This window comes from Necator americanus, chromosome II (genome assembly GCF_031761385.1).
Source record: "Necator americanus strain Aroian chromosome II, whole genome shotgun sequence".
In the NCBI taxonomy this organism is placed as follows: domain Eukaryota; kingdom Metazoa; phylum Nematoda; class Chromadorea; order Rhabditida; family Ancylostomatidae; genus Necator; species Necator americanus.
In genome coordinates, this window is record NC_087372.1 from 24,477,940 (window position 1) to 24,500,086 (window position 22,147).

The 22,147-nt window shown below is 43.5% G+C and overlaps 4 protein-coding genes across 4 annotated transcripts; 3 read left to right on the forward strand and 1 right to left on the reverse strand.

Annotated features, from left to right (window-relative positions):
• Positions 1-332: 332 nt before the first annotated feature.
• RB195_019317 (uncharacterized protein) lies at positions 333-5,551 on the forward strand (the record flags this gene model as incomplete). The annotated part of the gene is made up of 10 exons (XM_064187117.1): positions 333-512; positions 2,635-2,850; positions 2,931-2,993; positions 3,053-3,179; positions 3,254-3,362; positions 4,305-4,434; positions 4,518-4,669; positions 4,781-4,933; positions 4,990-5,107; positions 5,453-5,551. 10 exons carry the CDS (start codon positions 333-335, stop codon positions 5,549-5,551), a joined length of 1,347 nt encoding a protein of 448 aa, XP_064042998.1.
• A 257-nt stretch (positions 5,552-5,808) lies between these two features.
• On the reverse strand, positions 5,809-13,441 carry RB195_019318 (uncharacterized protein; the record flags this gene model as incomplete). The annotated part of the gene is made up of 7 exons (XM_064187118.1): positions 5,809-5,929; positions 5,993-6,107; positions 7,464-7,530; positions 11,515-11,662; positions 12,600-12,702; positions 12,766-12,840; positions 13,369-13,441. 7 exons carry the CDS (start codon positions 13,439-13,441, stop codon positions 5,809-5,811), a joined length of 702 nt encoding a protein of 233 aa, XP_064042999.1.
• A 4,387-nt stretch (positions 13,442-17,828) lies between these two features.
• RB195_019319 (uncharacterized protein) lies at positions 17,829-18,290 on the forward strand (the record flags this gene model as incomplete). The annotated part of the gene is made up of 2 exons (XM_064187119.1): positions 17,829-17,899; positions 18,146-18,290. The coding sequence occupies 2 exons, from the start codon at positions 17,829-17,831 to the stop codon at positions 18,288-18,290; spliced, it is 216 nt and encodes a 71-aa protein (XP_064043000.1).
• Positions 18,291-18,825: 535 nt separating this feature from the next.
• On the forward strand, positions 18,826-19,155 carry RB195_019320 (uncharacterized protein; the record flags this gene model as incomplete). Its single annotated transcript, XM_064187120.1, has 1 exon — positions 18,826-19,155. The coding sequence occupies one exon, from the start codon at positions 18,826-18,828 to the stop codon at positions 19,153-19,155; it is 330 nt and encodes a 109-aa protein (XP_064043001.1).
• Between the last annotated feature and the right edge of the window lie 2,992 nt (positions 19,156-22,147).

Sequence of the window (22,147 nt, forward strand, 5' to 3'; positions counted from 1 at the left end):
CAACATATTGAGATCCGACTGTCTAGTAATATGAGAAAGTTTTGTTTAACTCTGCTCGCTCATTTGTACTCTAGTAACTTCGACCTTATCCTAAATAATTTCACCTTATTGCGACAACATCTTTAGTTCGTTGTGATAGTAGTCTTAATTTAATCTAACTTCTTCTCTCTCTTACATATTTCTGGAGTTGTGGGTTTGATTTGCATTTGAGAACAGTATTTTGATTGATACTTCTCTTACATCTCCCCTAAATTTCGACCATTTAGTTTCACAGCAGTTAAGTAGAAAGTATTTCCAGATGAACATTTTGAAACGTTTGCAGGTGTCCAGCAATGGCTCTTGTAGGAGACGTAGAATTGCGAAGTCTAGTGCGCGTAGAACGCGTAGGAGCGCACTCTCACATTCGTGGCCTAGGAGTGAGTGCGAATTTTGATCCCGAAGATGTAGCTGATGGAATGGTTGGACAGGTTCGCGCGAGGAGAGCTGCTGCTATCATAGTGAAGATGGTCCAGGTGTGATTTCTTCGTTTCATTGCTTGCATTTATCTTACTAGAACATCAGTTACAAGATCTTAGTGTGAACTTCAAGTTTTTGTCACTCAAGTCCTAGTATGTTACTAGTTCATAACTTGTACAGATAGCGTACAGTCGACGTAAGGCATGTTTTGCAGGGGTGAAGCGTTGCATCCTCAGTGAAAGTGAGCACCGGTCTCTATCCACAAAGCTTCTTAGAGGACTTTTAATGGCATTTATAGTTTTTTCACCCTATTTTTTCCTATGGTGATCTAGTCCACGATTAGAAAATCGTAGTTTCAGCAAGGTCCTTTTCCGTTACTTCTGGCGTTTGTTGCCTCTAAAATGTATGTTTATGTCCGATATGTGAGTAATTGTTATCGATAAGCATAATTCATCGTCGTAAAACTACGGGGGAATTTTCCCATTTAGCTTGCTAGTTCAATATTTCTGATACCTGAGTGTTTCTTCGAAGACTTCAGTTTGTAGGAGTTGGATCTCTGCCATCCTGTTAGGGTGGCTGTGCATAGTTAACCTTTTTTCTAAGACGGATTTTATGTCTATGACTTTATTTTTTCTACGTCTACGACTCTAAAAAACGCTGATCATGTATGATCACACGAAAAAATGGAATAGAGGTTCAATTCTTTCGAACTAAAAGTTTAAAGGTACCCTAACACCAAATCGAAAAATAAAACTTAAACTAAGTAGCCCTATTTATGCATTGCTATAGGAAAAAATACAGGAAAAAATGATTAAAAAAAGAGAAAGGAAAGAAGAAATAAAAAAAAAACTAATATGAACCTCTTACGAGCTTGTGCTCTGTGAAGGGGGGCCACTCCTTCGTCGAAGACGCAACGCGTGACCAAAATAAAAAACTTTTTACACCGATTTTATGTGTTGGCTACCAATAGCAACCACGATGGAAAGAATAGGAACGGAGTTGTTGCAAATGAATCAACAAGTTTTAAGGGAAGCGATGTGAGATCGGACTGCAGAGATGAGTAAGGGTCCCACTTTGACAATCACTAGGAACCAGGTTCCTCGTCGTTTTGACCCGACCATACCACTTGTGAAACCAAAAATAGAATCTTGCATTCTCGCAAGTAATAATTATTGTTAAGTCATTATTTTGTGCGAATTGATTGGGTTTTTTTCATTTCTTACATAATCATAGCATTGGACAAAAATTGAGTTTTGGAAATAGTTTTTGGCTTGCCACAAATGCCAAAGCAATGTGCGCACAATACACAAATTACAAAAAAAAAGAAATTTAACTTTTCCATTCTTCCTTATGTCGTCGACCAACTATTAACTACTGTTCAGATCCTACGGTCAAAATAGACTCAAAAAAGTAGTGAAACATTTATTCTCCTTGACTCCTCGGTGATCTGCAGCCGATGGGAATGATCCGATGTGTAGCAAAATGTGGGTAAGGCTGTTGCTTCCGAAGTGATGCAACTTTGAGCCATGAATTGTGTCATCAGCGAGGGCAGATTTTACAACTACGAAGTTGAAGAAATGGGCTCTGAAGAACTGCATATGCCATTTTTGCTTTATTGTTGTGCTTTCACCACTTAAGTTCGTTATTTTGAGTTCAACATGTGATCCACATCTTGAACTATTGCCGCTGTTTATCAGCAGAAAAAGTAATTGATGATTGAATTGGTTTTGAAAGTAAAGGCGATGGTATTTGAGACATAAACAAAGCTTTTATTGGTAGTTTAACACATTAAGAAGTATGGCGGTCCGTCCGTCTAATGGTACACAGAATACTGCAGCAGCAAGAAAAGAACATACTCAAATAATGTTAAAACGTCTATTTCTGCAAAATTCTGAGCCCCTCTTCGGGGATTTTGTTAGTTGAGTGCAAGAGGTTAGGGATAAGCCGCAGTGCATTAATGTGTTGATTCGTTACATTAAAACGCAAGCTACCGTTATTTAGTTTTTCTATTTTCCTTGTCATCCTCTTCTCTCTTATTTCCTAAGCTGTATGTACAGTCTAGTTGTTCTGTATTGGATCCATGTTCTCAATTATTCACAACCATATAAAAACATATAATAGAAAAATTAGGACGAAGTTGTTTTGCTTATTTGTCAAAATCTTGATTCATTCTTGCAGACTGGTAATATTGGTGGACGGGGTGTACTCATATATGGACAACCTGGAACTGGAAAGACAGCCATCGCAATGGGCATTGCCAAAGCTCTTGGAGAAGATACGCCTTTCGTATCGATTTCTGCATCAGAAATATTTTCAGTAGATATAAGTAAGAGTGAAGCCCTCATGCAGTCCTTTCGCAAAGCTATAGGAGTTCGGATTAAGGAAGAGACAGAGGTTTTTCTCAGTAAAGAAATTATTTTTTGTTGATGGTATTGGTTGGAGAAAAGTCCTCGTTGAAATATTTTTTTTTCAAGGTCCTCGAAGGGGAAGTGGTTTCGATAGAGATGGACAGGCCAGTGACTGGTGTCGGCCCGAAGGTACGACCTTCTTTCCTTACTTAGGTGCACCTTCAATATATAATTGTTCCGTGCTTCAGGTTGGGAAGCTGTCTATAAAAACTACAGATATGGAGACTATTTATGATCTTGGTAGCAAGATGGTGGACCAATGCATCAAAGAACGTATTTGTGCTGGTGATGTAATCCAAATTGACAAAAGCTCTGGTCAGTCTTTTAAGTTTTACATGACTAGGGTCTGCTATGCTTAAATGAAGCGCAGTATTGGGAATTTCGTTTAGGAAGAGTTTCCCGCGTTGGACGATCTGCAACACGCTCCCATGACTATGATGCGATGGGTCCGCAAACGAAATTTGTTCCATGTCCCAGTGGTGAAATACAGAAAACACGGTATATTCGACAATAGCTTGATTGTACTATCGATTTCAACATATTTGATTATAGAAAGTGTAGAGAAGCGAAAACTACCGGAGACAGACAATGTTGTGTAGGCGTTCGTCGGCTTTCTCAAATACGAGCTTTTAGTAGTATTAAATTAGAGAAATATGAATGAATCAGCTGGAGACTTTTTTTTTGGAAAATTGCTTATTATTATTATGGCCAGGATAAGTTATCAGTCACTGATGTACTTTCCATCGACGACCTGTTGCCACATGCGGGTGACTTGTAGATGTCTAGAAGATGTAGGATCCAGGAAACCGAAGAGAGATTGATGTGCATTTTTCTGGTTTACCTCATTAATAAAGTGTTGCTCTTCTAGAGGATGAGCCAATGAGCATAATAGACGATTCTCAGAAAGAGTAAGGTTCTGACTATTTGGTGGATAGGACCATTCAGTCAGTTCTTCCAACTTCAGCTTAGTAATATGTGGTCTGGCACTATCATGGAGAAAGAATACTTTCCTTTGTTTTCCATGAAGTTTTTGCGCAATGCCATCTAGTTGTTCACAATAGTTTTCAACATTGAGTGTAGTGTAGACTGGCGTCAATTCCAACAGTTCATCCTTGAAATTCCACCAGCAGCAGCAGATCTTTTTTATGTGCTGCGTTCTAGGTTTTGAAGTTGCGACGCTTTTCCCTGTATACTTCAGCGATTGACGCTTACGGAAATAGTTGGTGTAGAACACGCACTTCTCATCGCCAGTTCCCATCCACTCGAGTTGACATTTACTATTAGTGGAGGGTGAAAAGTGAGCAACAGATGTCAGACCTAATTCGTAAGTGGTAGCGGGTCAACTGACATCATCTCGTTGATTTCGAAAAGTTGTAACCAGCTGCTTGTCTGCATAGAATTTCCCTTATCTACGAAAGTCACTGTAGTTTAGTATTTAAGAGAGATTGTTCATACTGTCTGTTTGCACGACATCGACGTGATAAATTCTCGCAGTCAAGGTTTCCTTGCACTTTTCACTGGCGACACTGGAGAAATCAAGAATGAAGTTCGTGATCAAATCAACAAAAAGGCAGGTTCATGTTATTAGCTCTAGTTGCATTTTAGTTGTTTGAATTGATCATTCGCAAACCTCTTCTCTTACTCCTATTACAGGTGGCAGAATGGCGTGAGGAAGGCAAGGCGGTAATCCATCCTGGAGTTCTGTTTATTGATGAGGTTCATTTGCTGGATCTTGAGTGTTTTTCTTTCCTCAATCGAGCAATGGAGTCGGATCTCAGTCCATTACTTATAATGGCAACGAACAAGTATGTGTGGAAAGTCATTCGACTTACATTAGATGTCCATCTCCAAAATTTTTGGGCAGTCTTCCAAAATATTTTCCTTTGCTTCTTGCATGGTTCACACTACGGTTTCAGAGAGAAAGGTGTGGTTCGCGGCACCGACGTCACCGCCAACTACTGTTTGCCTCCTGACCTTGTGGACCGTCTGATTGGTATTGCGACGAAACCATACACAAGCGACGAAATCGGTCGCATTCTAAGTTTGCGAGCCGATGAAGAAGGTGTGAGGTGGGTGACATTCTTTCCACAAACATTCAGCAGAAACACATTCTTTTATTTTTAAGAATGGAAGCTGCGGCTATCAACCTGTTGAAAATGATCGTTGGTGAAACGTCGATGAGGTACGGAATGCAACTAATCGCTGTGGCTAATGTCCTCAGAGAGAGAAAGAAGAAAGCAATGGTAGGTAACAGAACAATAATGGATAAGAGAGTGGTACACAACAGATCTCTGAATCATGCATAAGTGCATGGTTTCTCTCAACATTTTTCGTTAACGTAGATCATTCGTATTTCCAACAAGCAATTACGATTCTTCTCCGTGCTCGATTATGCTACACGCTAAAGAGATAGCTCTCCTAGTCTCAAAGTACTTCGAACAGTTCATGTCAACTGTATTCCGCCTCATTGTTTGGAAATGTATATTCCCACCCATTGTAGCGTTGTTTGTGCAGTTTCCATCTAGGGCAGGAAATTTGCAGTGGTAACTCATGGGATCTGCAGCTAAATTAATGGCTGTCTTTTATAGGTAACAAAAGACGAAATTAGCGCTGCTTATAAGATGTTCTACGACACGAAGCGAAGCGAGGCCTACCTCACACAAAATTCGAAGAAGTTCTTATGTTAGGTCGCCGTTTATATTGTGATCTTCCGGCTTGTTCTGATACTCATTGTTAGTTATTTGTTTCTGTGTTGTTAGATTTTCAGCCCAGTAAAAACTTTGATATTTTAAGGAATTCTCAAGCTTTTAATGGAAACTCAAACAACTTCGCAAAATTAACAATTCACAGAAAGGGAGCTACTAACTCAATCAGTAAGCGCTGACACAATACTCACTAACTCATGATGACCATAATACTCACTTTGAAGCTCTCAAGCCATTTTCTACTTTTCGATTGCAAGGTTAGCCTGTGCCGTGCGTGCACGAATGCGCAGCGTATGCGTAGCAAGTCGGAGGTGAATAAGTTCATCCTTCATAGCGGTGTACTTGTTTTTCATCAACAACCTGAAAGATTGGACTATCCTTGGCAAAGATTGGCCTACCCTTAAGAAACATATTGCAACTAACATTGCGGATCGTCGAGTGTCATGAAGTAATCCCGCGTAGCCGGTTTCCTCTAGTGCCGCAGTGAGAGAGTTGACCTCATTTCGAAGTTGATCAACATCATTGCTTGCAGCTAACACTTGAAAAATAATGGGAATCTATTCATGCGTTCTTCCCCAGTCCCGTTAACCCTTCATGATGAACAATGAATTCCTATCTGCACATAGACGCGAATGGAAGCAACAATCACAAAGGACGACCGTCATGCAGAAGTTGTGTTGCGTTATATTATGTAAGCGACTGGACAAAAAGCTAAGCAGGTGTGAAATTGCTTCTATGACATATGGATTCGTTTCTGAAGTCGCGCTAAAAAGTGCCTCAGAAATTGTTTAAAGACATCACCCCACGAATCTGAGGTGGTACGGATTTCTGGTGGAATATTCGTATACGGCATATTAGATTATGGAGAGGGGAGTGATTCCGTCCATTTCTTCCTAATTGCCGTAAAGAACGGCCCGGAAGATGGGGGGCGTGCACAAGGCTGGCGCGCTCCAGTCGAACTCGTGTGGGAAATACCGCGCCGGAACGCCGCTCGAATCTGTATCTTCCGGGGCGTTTTTTTACGGCAATTATGAAGAAATGGACGGAATCACCCTTCTCTCCATAATCTACGATCCCGTATACGAATACTCCACCTGAAATCCGTATCACCTCAGATTCGTGAGGTGATGCCTTTAAGTATGTATCGGAATCGTCATTGTCGTTCATCCTGAACAGGTGACATTACATGAGGATTGTCTCATGATTGTGCAGGGGTTACATATGAAGGTGACCGGTTAACGGAGCCAATGTAAAGCTTCATAAGTTCGGTTGGGGTACTTGTGACCAATTCTCTTACTACGAACTGAGACTGAGCTTCCAACCCGTTTGACAACCGTTAAGACATTGCTGCCGGGCCCCAATCGCAGGGTAATCTCTGAGAGTGTGGAAAGCGTATAACTCATAGTTGTGGAACGTGGTGGTCTGTTGCGCAACCAGATCTAGTAAATGAGGTAAGCACTGGCTGATCTTTTGCTGCGGAAAAGCGGAAGTAAATTCCAGCGCCAAACATATGGTTAGAACTGATTGTTTCCTTTTAGATTCTTTAACTTTTTTTTTCTTTCTAATTTTTTTTCGAAAAGAAAAGAAAAAAAGAAGAAGAAAGACTTTTTAATTACGCGGATAGTAACGTAAACAGTGCCAGGAAAATAACAAAGCGAAAGCTTTCATGCATATTTTCAGATGGTCTTTGACTATTATAGACGAATCGATGAGGGTGAGCTGCGATGTCATCTAGTATTCTCTGGTTAACACTGCTTTTATATGACAGATTTTACACGCTGCTGTCGCCAGAAACAGCGAAGTACTATTCCAGCAAGTATCTAATTAAAACTGGTCATGAAAAATGTACTTTGAAAATGCATTTCTAACACTGGTTACTACATTAATCACTTACCTTGTTCGTTCAAAAGCGAACGCTCCTTAGCCAATGACGACTTCTGTGAGTGTCGCGACAAAATATGCTGAAAACGTCAACTAAACTTTTACCAAATCTATGAAAATTTTCGGGGAAATTGGGAATGTGATTCCGATAGATATGTATCGTATGTATAGATATGATCATGCTATATAATAACGGGCTTATTCTGTCACGTGTGTGTGTGTGTGTGTGTGTGTGTGTGCGTGTGTGTGCGTGTGTGTGTGTGTGTGTGTGTGTGTGTGTGTGTGTGTGTGTGTGTGTGTGTGTGTGTGTGTGTGTGTGTGTGTGTGTGTGTGTGTGTGTGTGTGTGTGTGTGTGTGTGTGTGTGTGTGTGTGTGTGTGTGTGTGTGTGTGTGTGTGTGTGTGTGTGTGTGTGTGTGTGTGTGTGTGTGTGTGTGTGTGTGTGTGTGCGCGCGTGTGTGTGTGTGTGTGTGTGTGTGTGTGTGTGTGTGTGTGTGTGTGTGTGTGTGTGTGTGTGTGTGTGTGTGTGTGTGTGTGTGTGTGTGTGTGTGTGTGTGTGTGTGTGTGTGTGTGTGTGTGTGTGTGTGTGCGTGTGTGTGTGTGTGTGTGTGTGTGCGCGTGCGTGTGTGTGTGTGTGTGTGTGGCGTGTGTGTGTGTGTGTGGTGCGTGTGCGTGTGTGCCGGGCTGTGTGTGTGTGTGTGTGTGTGTGTGTGTGTGTGTGTGTGTGTGTGTGTGTGTGTGTGTGTGTGTGTGTGTGTGTGTGTGTGTGTGTGTGTGTGTGTGTGTGTGTGTGTGTGTGTGTGTGTGTGTGTGTGTGTGTGTGTGTGTGTGTGTGTGTGTGTGTGTGTGTGTGTGTGTGTGTGTGTGTGTGTGTGTGTGTGTGTGTGTGTGTGTGTGTGTGTGTGTGTGTGTGTGTGTGTGTGTGTGTGTGTGTGTGTGTGTGTGTGTGTGTGTGTGTGTGTGTGTGTGTGTGTGTGTGTGTGTGTGTGTGTGTGTGTGTGTGTGTGTTCCAAAAAGCAGTGAGAAGGCGTCGAATAGGTGCGTCTTCGGTGCGGTGCGTAGGCGCCAGAAAGTTAAAAAAAAATGGCGTGGGACGGGCCTTATGTTTCCGGGTTTCTGTGCCGCGTTACCGTAGTACCGCGCAATAACTCCAAGTGAATTTGTTCAAAAGTAGGTGAGACCATGAGAACCGGTTTATTTATGTAAAAACTGCGTGTGTTGCGTTTCACCGCTATGCACATACTTCACCGCATGTCTTTTCCCAGCGTATGTTTGCCTCATTACTCTGGTCACACCCTCCATTTAGAAACTGGAAACACGAATGGAAACAGTTGCTTAAATAGTAGCCCACAGTTTACGGTATCTGAGGTAGAAGCTAAAATTTATGAGTACGAAAATGACGCTCACGTCATTTCATGGTGGTACGGTATTCTGTGTTAGGTAGGTGAGACCATGAGAACCGGTTTATTGATGTAAAAACTGCGTGTGTTGCGTTTCACCGCTATCTGAGGAAAAGAGGAGAAAAACGTATACTGCGAATATTTTCAAGTTATGACGGTATCGAAGGAACATAGGTGAGAAATCAAATTTAGATATTCTCAAAATCCAGTATTTTGGAACTACGCACTCTCTCATCAATCTTTAAAGGTGTCATCCCACGAATCTGGGATGATACGGGTTTCAGGTGGGTTATGCCAATACGGGGTTGTTGATTATGAGGAAGATGGCGATTACGTTCATCTCTTCCTAATCGCCGTAAAAACGGCCCGAAAAATGTGGCTTCAAACGTTCCGCGGCGCTGTTCGAAAATGATTAAATCGAGGAAGTTGGTACCTTCGCCTAAAGCGATTATCACATTCTTGATCAACATACAACAGAGCGATTACCGCATTCTTGATCGACATACAACACCTAGCAAGGTTTTGGTGCATCCATGCAAAACCTCGTTAAAATTAATGCAATGGATCTAAACAATGAACGGTAGAATATTTCCATTCGAAAGAAAGGTACAATTCATCGGCTTGTCAGGTGCTCGAAAGCAGTGATATATCCTTAATTCGGAAACGAACCAAACTATCTCTTGCTCTTTTATATGACAGCTGCAACAGTATTTATAAGTTGTACACGTTTATAAATTTTTGACTTCCGTACTTTAGTCCCAATTTTTCCTTCTTTTATCTTTCCATATCCTTACTATTCATGTTGTGTCTTCCATTTTTGTCTGTTATCGTTTGGATGTTTTTTTTTTCTCGGCGCTCAATTATGGCTTGATCAACAATCCATAAGTGAGCTCCGAGAAGCACTCATACTGTTGTTTTGTGTTTTTTGTGCTTGTTGTTTGCTCCGTACCTTAGCATTCAAATAAAACTAAATTTGTAGTGGATGTAAAATTCGCGTGCGCATTCGTTGAAAAGATTGATAAATCAACTAATTGTCATACATATTTGATATGACATTTCATTCATCGTGTTAAAAAGATGACGTGTACGCCATCACAGCTATACGTGCACCATTTACTGTAAGGGCAATGCACTTGAATAACATCTTAGAAGAGGATCAGTTTCAGGGGAAAAGAAAATCCACAAAATATACCAATCATTACATGGCATGACATTGGGGGAGGAACAACATATATCAGCCTGATTGTTAGCTTGTCCTATGGCCTTGCTTGTAATAAACGCAATTGGGCATTTGTGTGTCAAAGCGACATCAAGTTCACTGCAGCTACGTAAACGGCTGCGCTCGAAGCGGCACGGTTAAAGACATCACCCCACGAATCTGGTGTGGTACAGGTTTCAAGTGGGTTATGCCTACACGGGGTCGTAGATTGTGGGGAAGAGGGTGACTCCGTCCATTTCTTCCTAATTTCCTTTCAAAAAAAAACGGCCCGGAAGATGCGGCGCGTGCACAAGGCTGGTGCGCTCCAATAGAACTCGATGTGGAAAATAGCGCCCCGGGACGCTGGAAGCCGCATCATACGGGGCGTTTTTTACGGCGATTAGGAAGAAATAGGCGGGATCCCACTCGTTTCTGCAATCTACGATCCCGTATAGTTTTTGACCATCGGAAACTCATATCACGTCAGATTCGTGGGGTGATGCCTTTAAGCCAGTCGTTTGGATCGAGGTGGGACCATCGCGAGCTGCAACGAAGAGTGGTGCTAGAAAGGGTCCTCTTTCGATTCTAACCGCTTCTTTTTACCCCAACATTTCACAAGAGTAGCCACCTACGCAACTGCACCGAGCATAATGTCGTTTTGACGCGACTATATATAACTTGTATATAGATGTATGGTGTATGGTGTAGTGTAGCGGTTAGAGGTTTCACTGCCTGCACGATCGATTGGATGTTCGAATCCTCCCTAGTGGTCATTAACTCTTTCATCCCACCGCGGTCGATAAACTGGTACCAGACTTGTCTGGGAGGATGAAAACACTGACTTGACACATCGGCTAGCCACCCCAAGTCATTGTATAAGCCAGTTACACAGTTTACCATCTCTCGTAGATGCAATCACACAGTTAAAACCTTACTTGGAGTGTAATTGGTGTACCCATACAACGAAGCTGAAAAACGATCCCAAACGATCAACACGAACTTTAGTGGAGTTCAAAGCATGCAAATTGAGAAACTATTCAGTCCGTTGCATTTGCCTCATATTTCATTGTATTGTTCTTCACCACTCGCTTTTCTGCGAAAACGAAAATTCATGCGAAGACATAGTTGCGGTGTCTCTCAAGGCTTCATAAGCCCCACCATTATAGTGGGAGAGCTAGACTGATGACGCAGGGCAAGCCGACCGATTGAATCTCGACAGAACGCACCTCGAGAAAGGGAAGAGTTGATAAGCAATAGTGGTTCTGTGCACCCCAGTCTTTGTACGGCAGTACAAATTGTGGAGCACCTCTTCACTGTCTGTCTCCTCGCTATTTCTATTGGATGCGATTTCATATTTAGATACAACTACAAAGAATCGATAATCGCTGATCTTCACATTTTTTTTTGCAAATTATTGTCTAATGTTAGGAATCTAACGTGTGATGTGATAGACTAACATCTAACTTACCATTTCCGCCAATTTATCTATCATGTCCTGATACATATCCCTCATAGACTGCTCCTTCGTAATATCCATCTCCGTTTTTCGCATTGCCAAAATGTTATTCTTCAGCTCATCGACTCGTGCCTGTTCGCTTTTCTCAGTCTTGAGGATCCTAGACATGATCTTTTACGGACCATAAAGGACACTACTTCGAATATGAATAAGAATGTTTATGAAACGTAAATATTAAATGGTTTCAAAACACCTATATTATCAGTTCACGGAGTTGGTTGCTGTTATGCATAAAATGACTCCGGTAAACTTAGCCAGACATTCAGGACTGAGACCGAGATGGACAGCTGTTTGAGTGTTGAAAAAGTGCAGAGGTATAGTCAAATCAAAAGGAACAGAACCCTGGTGCAGTTGCGCAAACGGCCGTGCTCGAAGCGGCGCAAGGGAGCCAGTAGTTGGTATCGGAATGGGAACTCGCCAGCTCCAGGAGTGGGAGTAGAGATGGCCCCAGCCGGATGGCAACTACTGGCTCCGTGCCGCCTCAAGTGCAGCAGCTTATGAAACTGCTTGAGATCGTTTTAAGCCGCCGGTAGATGAAAGTGGGAACGATGTGCCCAGGCCTACGTCTCTGTCCATGGTCCCCATCATTGTTTCGGGAAAATATCTTCTTCCCTAGAAGAGATGTAGCAATGCCAAGTGAAATGTTACGAGATCCTAGTCGGAATGTTGACCAGCTTCTCGAGCAATGATTCTAATTTCTATCAGATTTCAAAAACCGTGAACAGTCTATTAGGCCCTTTTGACCGTAAGCGCAACCTTTGGACATTTTGTGAACAGCACGAATACACCTCTAAACAAAGGCTGCTTGTGTGAAAAACTGCGATAGGAAATTACTTCAACCTTACCCAGAATAGCGTTACTCTACGCACCGAATACCGTACTTGATCAGATCTCATTATCTCAAATTACTCCACTAGAAAAGAAATGGGCAAATTATTCTGAGGTATCAGGCTAAAATGGAATAATGCTTCTCATGTATAATCACAAAAAGGAAAACATTGCTGACAGTTAAGGGCAAGAAGTAGAAGATAATGAACCTTTGTTCAGCTGAAACCATCTCTTTCTCAGCATCAGTATAACATCTCTGCTCCTTTTCCAGTTCCAGTCGAATGATATCAGAGGTGGCGCTCCGCGATCTACCTGAAGTGAAGGACAGTTTGGGAATCGTGTCAAAAAAAGCGAGAAATCATTCGAATAACTAACTCTCCAAATATTTCTGAAACTTTGCATGTTGCTCCCTTTCGTGGATATCTGCTCTTTCAGCAAAAGCGTTTGACACTAAACATATTTAATTAGGAGCCTAAATTCAATGCAACTCCTCTGATTAACTAGTGATTACCATTACTTGGATTCAATCGCAGGGTTTGCCAATATTACCCCTAACACACTCGAGTCAAAAGGAGCTGAAGCAGTTGCGTATGCGCTTAACAGTCCGAGTCGCTCACAACTACAGGCTCAACAGCGATCGAAGTGACGTTGTTGACCTGCAGTTACGAACGGTTCGGACTGCAGCGATGATGGAGCTAACCAAGGACCCGCTTCGACCACAACCGCTAAGCTCAAAGTGTCGCCTCGTGCGCCCGGCTTATGCACCGAGTATAAGGTCGTCTTCATTCGACTATACCATCACTATCTTCCATATTCGCAACCACAATTTAAGTAATTATAGCCAAAGATCGATCTATAATTATCCCGTATACCAAGAGGACCGAGAGTTTCCTTTCTTTCCGGAGAACTACATCCATATGCACTACTTTCCACTGCATATATCGTGTAATCTCATCCAAAATATTAAGGTTGACATACCTTTTGCACTCGATTCGCTAACTTTCTTGAACTCGACGCAAAGCTGGCGCACGATATCATCAGCGATTGGCATTGTAAGAAGAAAACGCACTAAAACAAGGGATAAATAGAAGCACCAAAAGTGTTCAACCGGTTGGTAGCGGTGCGCTTCTGATTGGGGAAGCGCAGTAACGAGAGAGTGTGTGCGCGGAGAAAGCGTGTATTGCAGCAGACGCGTCGCACTCCGCCGCAACAACACTTTCGGCGCCGATTGTGCGCGATGTACAAAATGGATAAATGCGAGAATAAAAGGTGGTTACATAGTAATACCCAAACAGAGCCGAGAAATTCTTCGATATTTGTTCTACGGTTCGTTGACTTGGTAATGCTTGATGTGAGGTCACTTAAAGGCATCACCCCACGAATCTGAGGTAGTACGGAATTCAGGTGGAGTATTCGTATACGGGATCGTAGATTATATAGAGAAGGGTGATTCTGTCCATTTCTTCCTAATTGCCCTAAAAAACGGCCCGGAAGATAAGGCTTCGAGCGTTCCGGCGCGCTATTTTCTGCAACGAGTTCGATTCGACAGCGAAAATGATTTAAAACTAGAAAAGGTAACGACGCAACAGAGTCCCATCTTGGACTAGAACCAAAATTAGAAGGACGTGTTGGACGTACTTTAAGAATCTTATCCTGATATACCGCCATTTCTCGTGGACAGCCTTCTGCACGCGCCGCATTTCACCGTTTTTTCGCCGTTTTTTACGGCAAGTAGGGAGAAATGGACGGAATCCATAATTTGCTATGCCGTATACGAATACTCCACCTGAAATCCGTACCACCCCAGATTCGTGGGGTGATGCCTTTAAAACAAAATGAAGCACGGTGCAGTTGCGTAAGCGACTGCGCGCGAAGCGGTGCAATGCAGCGTAGTGATTGGACTCGAGAAAGAACCCCTGCTACCACCGCTCATTGCTGCAGTTCGTGATTGTCTCACCGGGTGAAATGTTTCTTTTTTTTACTGGGGGGGGGGGGCACTCAGTGGCGCCCTTATTTATCAAAGTAAATAATCAAATCAACCAGGTCTTCTAGGCCCAGGTATTTGTCTTAGAGGATTTATGACATGTAAAGTTGGGGTGGGTGTGGCGCAGTCGGTTAGAGGTCCGTTGTAGCCACCCGATCAAGGGTTCGAAACCGCCCTGGTGCAAACCAAGCCTTTCATCCCTCCGGGATCGATAAATTGGTACCAGACTTGTCTGGGAGGATAAAAAACACTGACTTGATCGTCGGCTGGTCCCCGCAAGTCATTGTATAGGCAACTTTTAAAGTAAAGTTACTGAGAGGAAAAGTAAGTTAGAGCGCTGGGAAGTAAGGGCGCCACTGTGTGCCTCTCCCCCCACTACATTTTTCCCGGTCCCACCTCGGTTCCAGTTTACCGCCGCGCCGCTTCAAGCGCAACCGCTTACGCAATTGCTTCATGTCGTTTTGACACGATTATATTATGACACTAAAGCATGTAGTGAGGTCAAAACGAATAGAAGCATGGTGCAGTTGCGTAAGCGACTGTGCTCGAACTGCGCGCTCGAACATACCGCCGCGCCGCTTACGCAGTTGCACCGTGCTTCATATCGTTTTGACTCGACTATAATTCGAGTTATATGCACTGCTTAATTGTGCGTATACACCACAAATCCTAAATTTCCGGCTCAACTTCGCAGTCAATTCCGACCCAACTGTGGTGCAGCTGTTGTAGCGTTCAACAACAAGTTAATCGGCCAACTCTGCTCCTTTGCCGATGGAGATGCTGTTCGTTTGTGTCACTTTTGGACAATGCTCCTAGGGATGTCACCTTTCACGCTAGGGCCAATCGAAGCAGCCCATGTATGGCGAATCATAAGTTGGAGATTAAGATAAAGTAATTCCGTAAGAAGATTCTGTGTTATTTTAATGACGGCATAATTGTGTAAAACTACCCGGAGCTTGGTACTTTTGCATAAGCATCTCCGCTAGAAGCAGTGTGGTTAAGCTAGTGGTTGCGATCGAGCGGAGATTCTAGCTCTACCCATCTTTGCTGTCTGAGTGGATAATGGTCTTATCGCGATCGTAACCACGCTTCTTAGCGCTACTTTGAGTGCACCCGCTTACGCAACAGTAACGGGGTTCAGGCCGCTTTGACCCGACTATATCCGCTTGAGACTAACAAGTCAGTGCAGTCGCTCAAACGCACTCTGTTGTTCTGATGCGTTACGACCTCGCCAGAGTCATTGATATCTGTTATGGCATGGCGCCGGAACTCCTTCTATAGGGGATACTTGATAATGTGTGCTAGAGCAGAACGTGACGCTCTAGTTTTCTCATAGTGCTCACAACGATAATGCGCCGACAATTTTCTTGTGAACACAGAAACTCTAACACTGAATCTCCTGAACATTCTGGGGGTTAACCTCAGGTTCAGGTTTCATTAAAGGTGCTAAAACCATCGCAGTTGTTGGTGAATCAGTGGTTCAGTGGTAGAATGCTCTACTGAAACGCGGGCGGCCCGGGTTTGATTTCTGACCGTTGTGCACATTTCTAACCCGTCAGCAGACAAAAAAGGAAATCGTGAGTCAATAAACGCGATTTATAACCCTACCAGTTTCGCTGCGCCTCCAGTTTTCAGAGTAAAATCACTGATAGGGAAGTGTTTGAGTACAGGGATCTAGAATGGAAAAACGCCCTCAACCAAGCCATTTGTGAAAGGTGGGACACGTGTGTCACTAAGGCTGTAGTCTCTGCTTTCAGATCAATCTCTTAGCGAAGTAGAAGAATGCGGTTGTGACTATTCCCCGACACTAGTAAAATGCCGTATCCGATATCCTCACTGTGGTTTTGCCAGCTCTCTTTCTAGTTAAAGGCATCACCCCACGTTTCTGAGGTGGTACAGATTTCTGGTGGAGTATTCCTATGCGGGATAGTAGATTAGGGGGAGGGGTGTGATTCCGTCCTTTCTTCCTAATTAAGTAAAAAACGGCCCGGAAGATGCGGGGCGTGCACAAGGCTGGCTCGCTCCAATCAAACTCGTTGTAGAAAATAGTGCGCCGGGACGCTCAAAGCCGTATCTTCCGGGACGTTTTTACGGCAATTAGGAAGAAATGAACGGAATCACCCTTCTCTCAATAATCTACGATCCCGTATACGAATACTCCACCGGAAATCCGTACCACCCCAGATTCGGGGGGTGATGCCTTTAATCAGTGGAAAACAAAGCTATCGTCGAAAAAAAAACGAGAAAAACAAAAATCAAGATCTAGAAAAGATAGTTCTTTATGAATTACGCTTACAAAACGCGTATCTTCCACCGGATACAAAATAACCTATCTTAATATGCCCAAAGAATCAAAACTGATTCGACTATACTGCTAAAGATTCACAATGACAACATACATTGTGGGAAACATCATACCTTACCAATTATAGGTCTGAGATTCTGAATTTCACTGCTTGATTATGCTTCAAGAAATATTTCAGCAAATGTACAACGTGCAAAAAGGATCTAGGGCTCCGCTAAGCGCTCCAGTAATGCAACTGCCTTCATAAGATAGAGTGCTAGTCTCGAAACCGTTTCAAAAATCAGGACGTGATTTCAAGGGGTTTTTTTACTCCGAAACACTTTGATAGTTTTATGTGCATTACGCAGAGGTGTGTGAAAATCATGCGCTGTGACTGCGGCTCCAACTTTAAAAATGGAGAGCCCATCATAGAAGCTATATTTAAAACAGATGACAACACAGATAGCTCTCTTAGGAGCTACTGCGCAAACAAACGAATAAAGTGGATACTCCAGAGTCACCATGAATAGGACGCGAATGGTAGAGACTAAAAGAATCAGTCAAAAAGGGTCTAAACAATTGTATAAGACGACGAAAGTAAGGGATGTGTACAGCACTAAGAATCCAAGCAATCATCAACACCAGATCGCTCACAAAACCTGATACTGAAGACATCACAAAGCCTTTCCTTTGTTCCATCTATTTCCTACGTATTACTCTCATCTCTGAGGAATCGACACTGGTGCTATTCTCATTGTCATTGCTTCTGGACAACAGATCCGGAAATCGTAGACAATTTTTCTGAATTCTGTCTGTTTCGACTATCGTCCATGGAAGAAGGCGCAGCTGGATTTACGTAGTGTCCTTTCCAGTTACGTTCGAATGGCTCTTTCGAGGTTGTGAAGTCGAAGCTGTAGATGACGCGGTAAAGCTTCGATGTCGCACTTGTTGAGATCGTCCAGAGCTAACAGCATGACATCAGCATTAGAAGGAATCAGTGATTTTGGCGCCTTCGACCACCATTTATGCACTTGAGGGGCCTTTCTTAGAACCACCTTAAGCAAATAACTTTCTATTGTCTTTGAAGGGCGACGAAGTGTTTTTGATTGCATAATAAAAGTTGCAAAATTGCAGTAGTCATGTAGGCTACCAAAACGGAAGAGGACTAGGATGACGATCTGTACTCATAACGCATCGGAAGCGATCATCGAAGATCTGATAATGCAAGCCAAGAAGATTAGGTACGTCATCGAACTGACCGAGATGAGACGACGTCATCCTCTCAACGCCGTATATAAAACTGGATAAGAACTGTTCTTAGGAACGCGCGACAGTAGAGGTGTTGGTAGAGTTGGCGTCCTCATGGTGTATGAGTATGGCAAAAAACATTGACTCTTTCGAACAACTTATGACCCGAATCGGAAGATGAGAAGATGTGGTCCAACCCCAGCTTTGACTATCTTCTTCGCTTACGCTCCAACATCAAGGTACGAAGAAGAAGAAGAGGTCGAAGCTTTCTACATGGACCTGGAGAAGTTCTACCGAGAAGATCATGACTTCTGCAAGGTCATAATTGGCGATTTCAACGCCAAAGTTGGCCCGAAGCCTCTCCGAGTTCATCATGACCACTAAGAACATCCATGGGAACTCGCAATTCCAGAAGCCCTCCTCTCTACGCTGGGCGTGGGAAGCCGCCAAGTTCAGAGAGCGAAATCCTAGGACTTTCTAACTAACTGGGATCTCTTCGCTACGTTAGCCGGTTTTTGGGATCCGCAATGGAGGGTACCACAATGAAATAGACCACGTCATCGTCAGTAAAAAGTTCTGTCTGACAGACGTCGCCGTTGTGCCAAACTTCTATACGGGATCGGATCATCGCCTCCTCCGAGGAAAATTTTCCTTCAAAGGAGAGAAAAGAAAGCCGCCAAGTTCAGAGAGCGAAATCCCAGGACTATCTAACTAACTGGGATCTCTTCGCTACGCTGGCCTTTGAGAAGATTCCGCAATGGACAACATCGACGAGGAATATGACAGGCTCGTTCAACACCATCACGACTGCACGAAAAAGGCGAAGAGTTTTAAAACCATCAAGAGACGGTAAAAACAGGTGGTCCAACAGGGCGATACAATCTCACCCAAAATATTCACAGCCACCCTCGAGAACGCAATGCGAAAGTTGGAATGGGACTTCATGGGAGTGAAAGTTGATATACAGATAGATAGGCAGATATACCATTTGCGCTTTGCAGATGACATCGCACTGATAACACCTAGCATCAGCCAAGCGGAACGAATGCTGATCGAATTCGACAAAACATGTGCATGCGTAGGTCTTCAGCTGAATCTGCAAAAGACGATGTTCATGCGTAACGGATGGGTCTCGGATCTCGGACGGACGCTCAAGGGAACGAACATATACGAATGCATCAGCTACGTTTATCTGGGTCGGGAATTGAACATGATGAACGACCTGACCTCCGAGCTGGGCAGTAGATGAGCGGCTTGGAGAGCGTATAATAGCATCGAGGATGTAGTGAGGAAGGCCAGGAACACCCGGCCCTGTGCCTACTTTTTCAACTTCACCGTACTTCTTGTTTTGACCTATGCTTCGGAAGCCTAAACATTTCGCAAGCAGGAAGAAAACGCGGTGAGCGTCATTGAACGCGCAATTGAGAGAGTGATGCTAGGAGTATCCCGTTTCACGCAAGTGAGGGACGGGATTAGAAGTTCTCTCCTACGTCAGCGATCGAAGATTAGAGGCGCCGCCGCGTTCGCCAAGGAAGGTAAAATAAGGTGGGCCGACTGGGTTCCCCGTGATATTAAGCGCACTTCAGGAAGACAGCCTATATGATCAGATTTCTTCACGAAATCATTCAAAGAAAATTATGACGCTCTTCGTGTCCCACGCGAGAGGAGGAACCACTGGGAGACTCTGGCACGCGATCGGGACAGATGGAAGAATTACTGGCGCTCACCTTGACTGCCGTTCATCTTCGTACTCAACCATTACGAAGATGAACGGGAGTCAAGGTGATCAATTCGAATGAAAGTTAAGATTAGCTGCAGGCTTCCGAGAACCCATACTACCTTAAAGGCATCAGCCCACGAATCTGAGGTGGTGCAGATTTCAGGTGGAGTATTCTTATAAGGGATAGTAGATCATGGAGAGGAGGGTGATTCCGTCCATTTCTTCCTAATTGCCGTAGAAAAACGGCGCCGCACAAAGCTGGAGCACTCCAGTCGAACTCCTTGTAGAAAAGAGTGCGCCAGAATGCCCAAAGCCGTATCTTCCGGGCCGTTTCTTACGGCAGTTAGGAAGAAATGGACGGAATCACTCTCCTTCCCATAATCTACTATGCCGTATACGAATACTCCACCTAAAATCTGTACCACCTCACATTCGTGGAGTGATGCCTTTAAATGGAGTATCTATGAGGATGTGCTGGTATTTTCCTCGGCTGGCTACAACGGGCAAGACCAGTGGAAGGAAGATAACAATATCAGCCAGTTGACCGGCAAATCAGTTGAATTCTAGCTGTTGTGGCTGATCGTGGGATCAGTTGACGATTGATCAGTCGAACTGCTTTGCCAAGGCTCTGACCACAGAACTTAAATCAGGTGCACTCCGGTCCCAGAACCATTGATTTGTGACTATACAAGAATATTGTGATTCAACAACAGCCAATTCGGGATAATGTGACTGTGAGGCCAATTGGATCTCGGTCACATTTTCTCACCAATATTTTGGAATATCGTGTAACTAAGAAGTACTCCTACTCTGTCACAGCAACCATTCACCATCTTCTTTTGTGAGTTTATAGAAAGGTGTTGCAACTGGCAATGTCGAGAAGTTTCTTAGCTCACTCATCGATTCTCTTGGACGTCGACATTGCTGAGCGTTCTCACAACGACATCTCGTACGATTCGTGAAACTGGAAACGTGAACCTGTGCCTGAACTTCGCTGGTACATTTTACTGGAACGGGAAATCTGTCTAGTAGTGCGAAGGTTGCGTTTTTGCAGAGAGCATACTGGTGATTGATTGCTGTGATTGTCGGTTTTAGCAAGGATGTTATTGCGATGTTGACTCTTTCGACGGCTTTTGTTACACATGGTCTTATCGGCTAAATATTTTTCGCTTCCGTCTCCATTACGGTTACTTCAAAATCGAGTTCGATCGATGGGGTTTATTCTACACACCTAACAAATATTTAGTAGGTGCCAGAGACCAAGCATTTTGATACCCTTTTCGAACAGACCAAACGGTGGAATGTTTACTAAAGAGAGAAAAAGAATGTCCGATACAGGAGAGCTTTTGAGTTGAAAGGGCAGACCAATCTCTACCTCACTATTGGAGGATCCAGGTGATATATACAGAGAGCAACCACCACAGTGAAGGATATCTGAGGCTACGGCCCTTTAGGATCATCGACGTTGATGATAATAACTTCACGGTGTGATCGCGTTGTAGGTTGATCTATGATTCTGAAGAACCGCCAAACCGCGCGCCACTTAACTTTACGTGCAGCCTAAGTCGACATATAAACGGAATATCATGAAGACTTGCTGTATTTTCGATAACATTATGTAGCACTTATTGTTGGTACACCAAAACAAATGGGTAGAAGAGCTAGAGGAAGTGTATAACCTTTAGTAGCGAATCTCCGTTTCGTTACGCTGCACTGTGTTCATTGGCCATCACGCTTCAGCGACGATGTAGCGGTGATACCACCCCGCCGATTAAACTAAATCAAGTAACTCGTTTTAATATCTAGGATGGAAGATGTGTATTCGAATGTCGAGAAAATTTCGGGATCAGGAACATGAGCAGTATTAACATGATTCAAAGATCTACAGGGGAGCATGCATGTGCTCTACACGCGTTCACTAAAGGATGTTTCGAATACTTGCTTCATTTGTTTGCATACGGAAAACTATTGTTCGTAATCTTCGAAGACACCAAATTTAGCAGTAATTGCTTAAGACCAGCGTATCACCAAATTGACGAAGTGTGGAAACTTGTGGGGAAGTACAAGTTCGAGGTGGACATTGCGAGTATGAACTCAAATCTCCTTAATCGTTCTGAAAAACAGCGATGGAAACGGCCTTTGTTCCTATGTCTATGCCTATGTGCCTGAAAACGCTCCAGGCTTGTGCACGTGTCGTGTCCACGAGGATCAATGATTTCTCCTCACCAGCCTATTCAAGTAAAGCGAATGAATAGCTTGTTGGCAGAGTCGGAGTGTGCACAAGAAAGCGCATTCTAACGTACCTCGTAGGAACCAGTGTCGTTCCCGCGCTGTTTTTCTGGACGATTAAGGAGAATTGAATGAGACCACACTCATGTTAGTAATCTGCACCCCGAACTCTATGTTCTAGATCAGGTTTCCACACTACGTCAATTTCATGATTTTAAACGTTGCAAGTGTTTTGCACAGATGGAAGGGATAGGCAGCCGATAAAAAAAAAGCCACCACTACTGCTACTTCA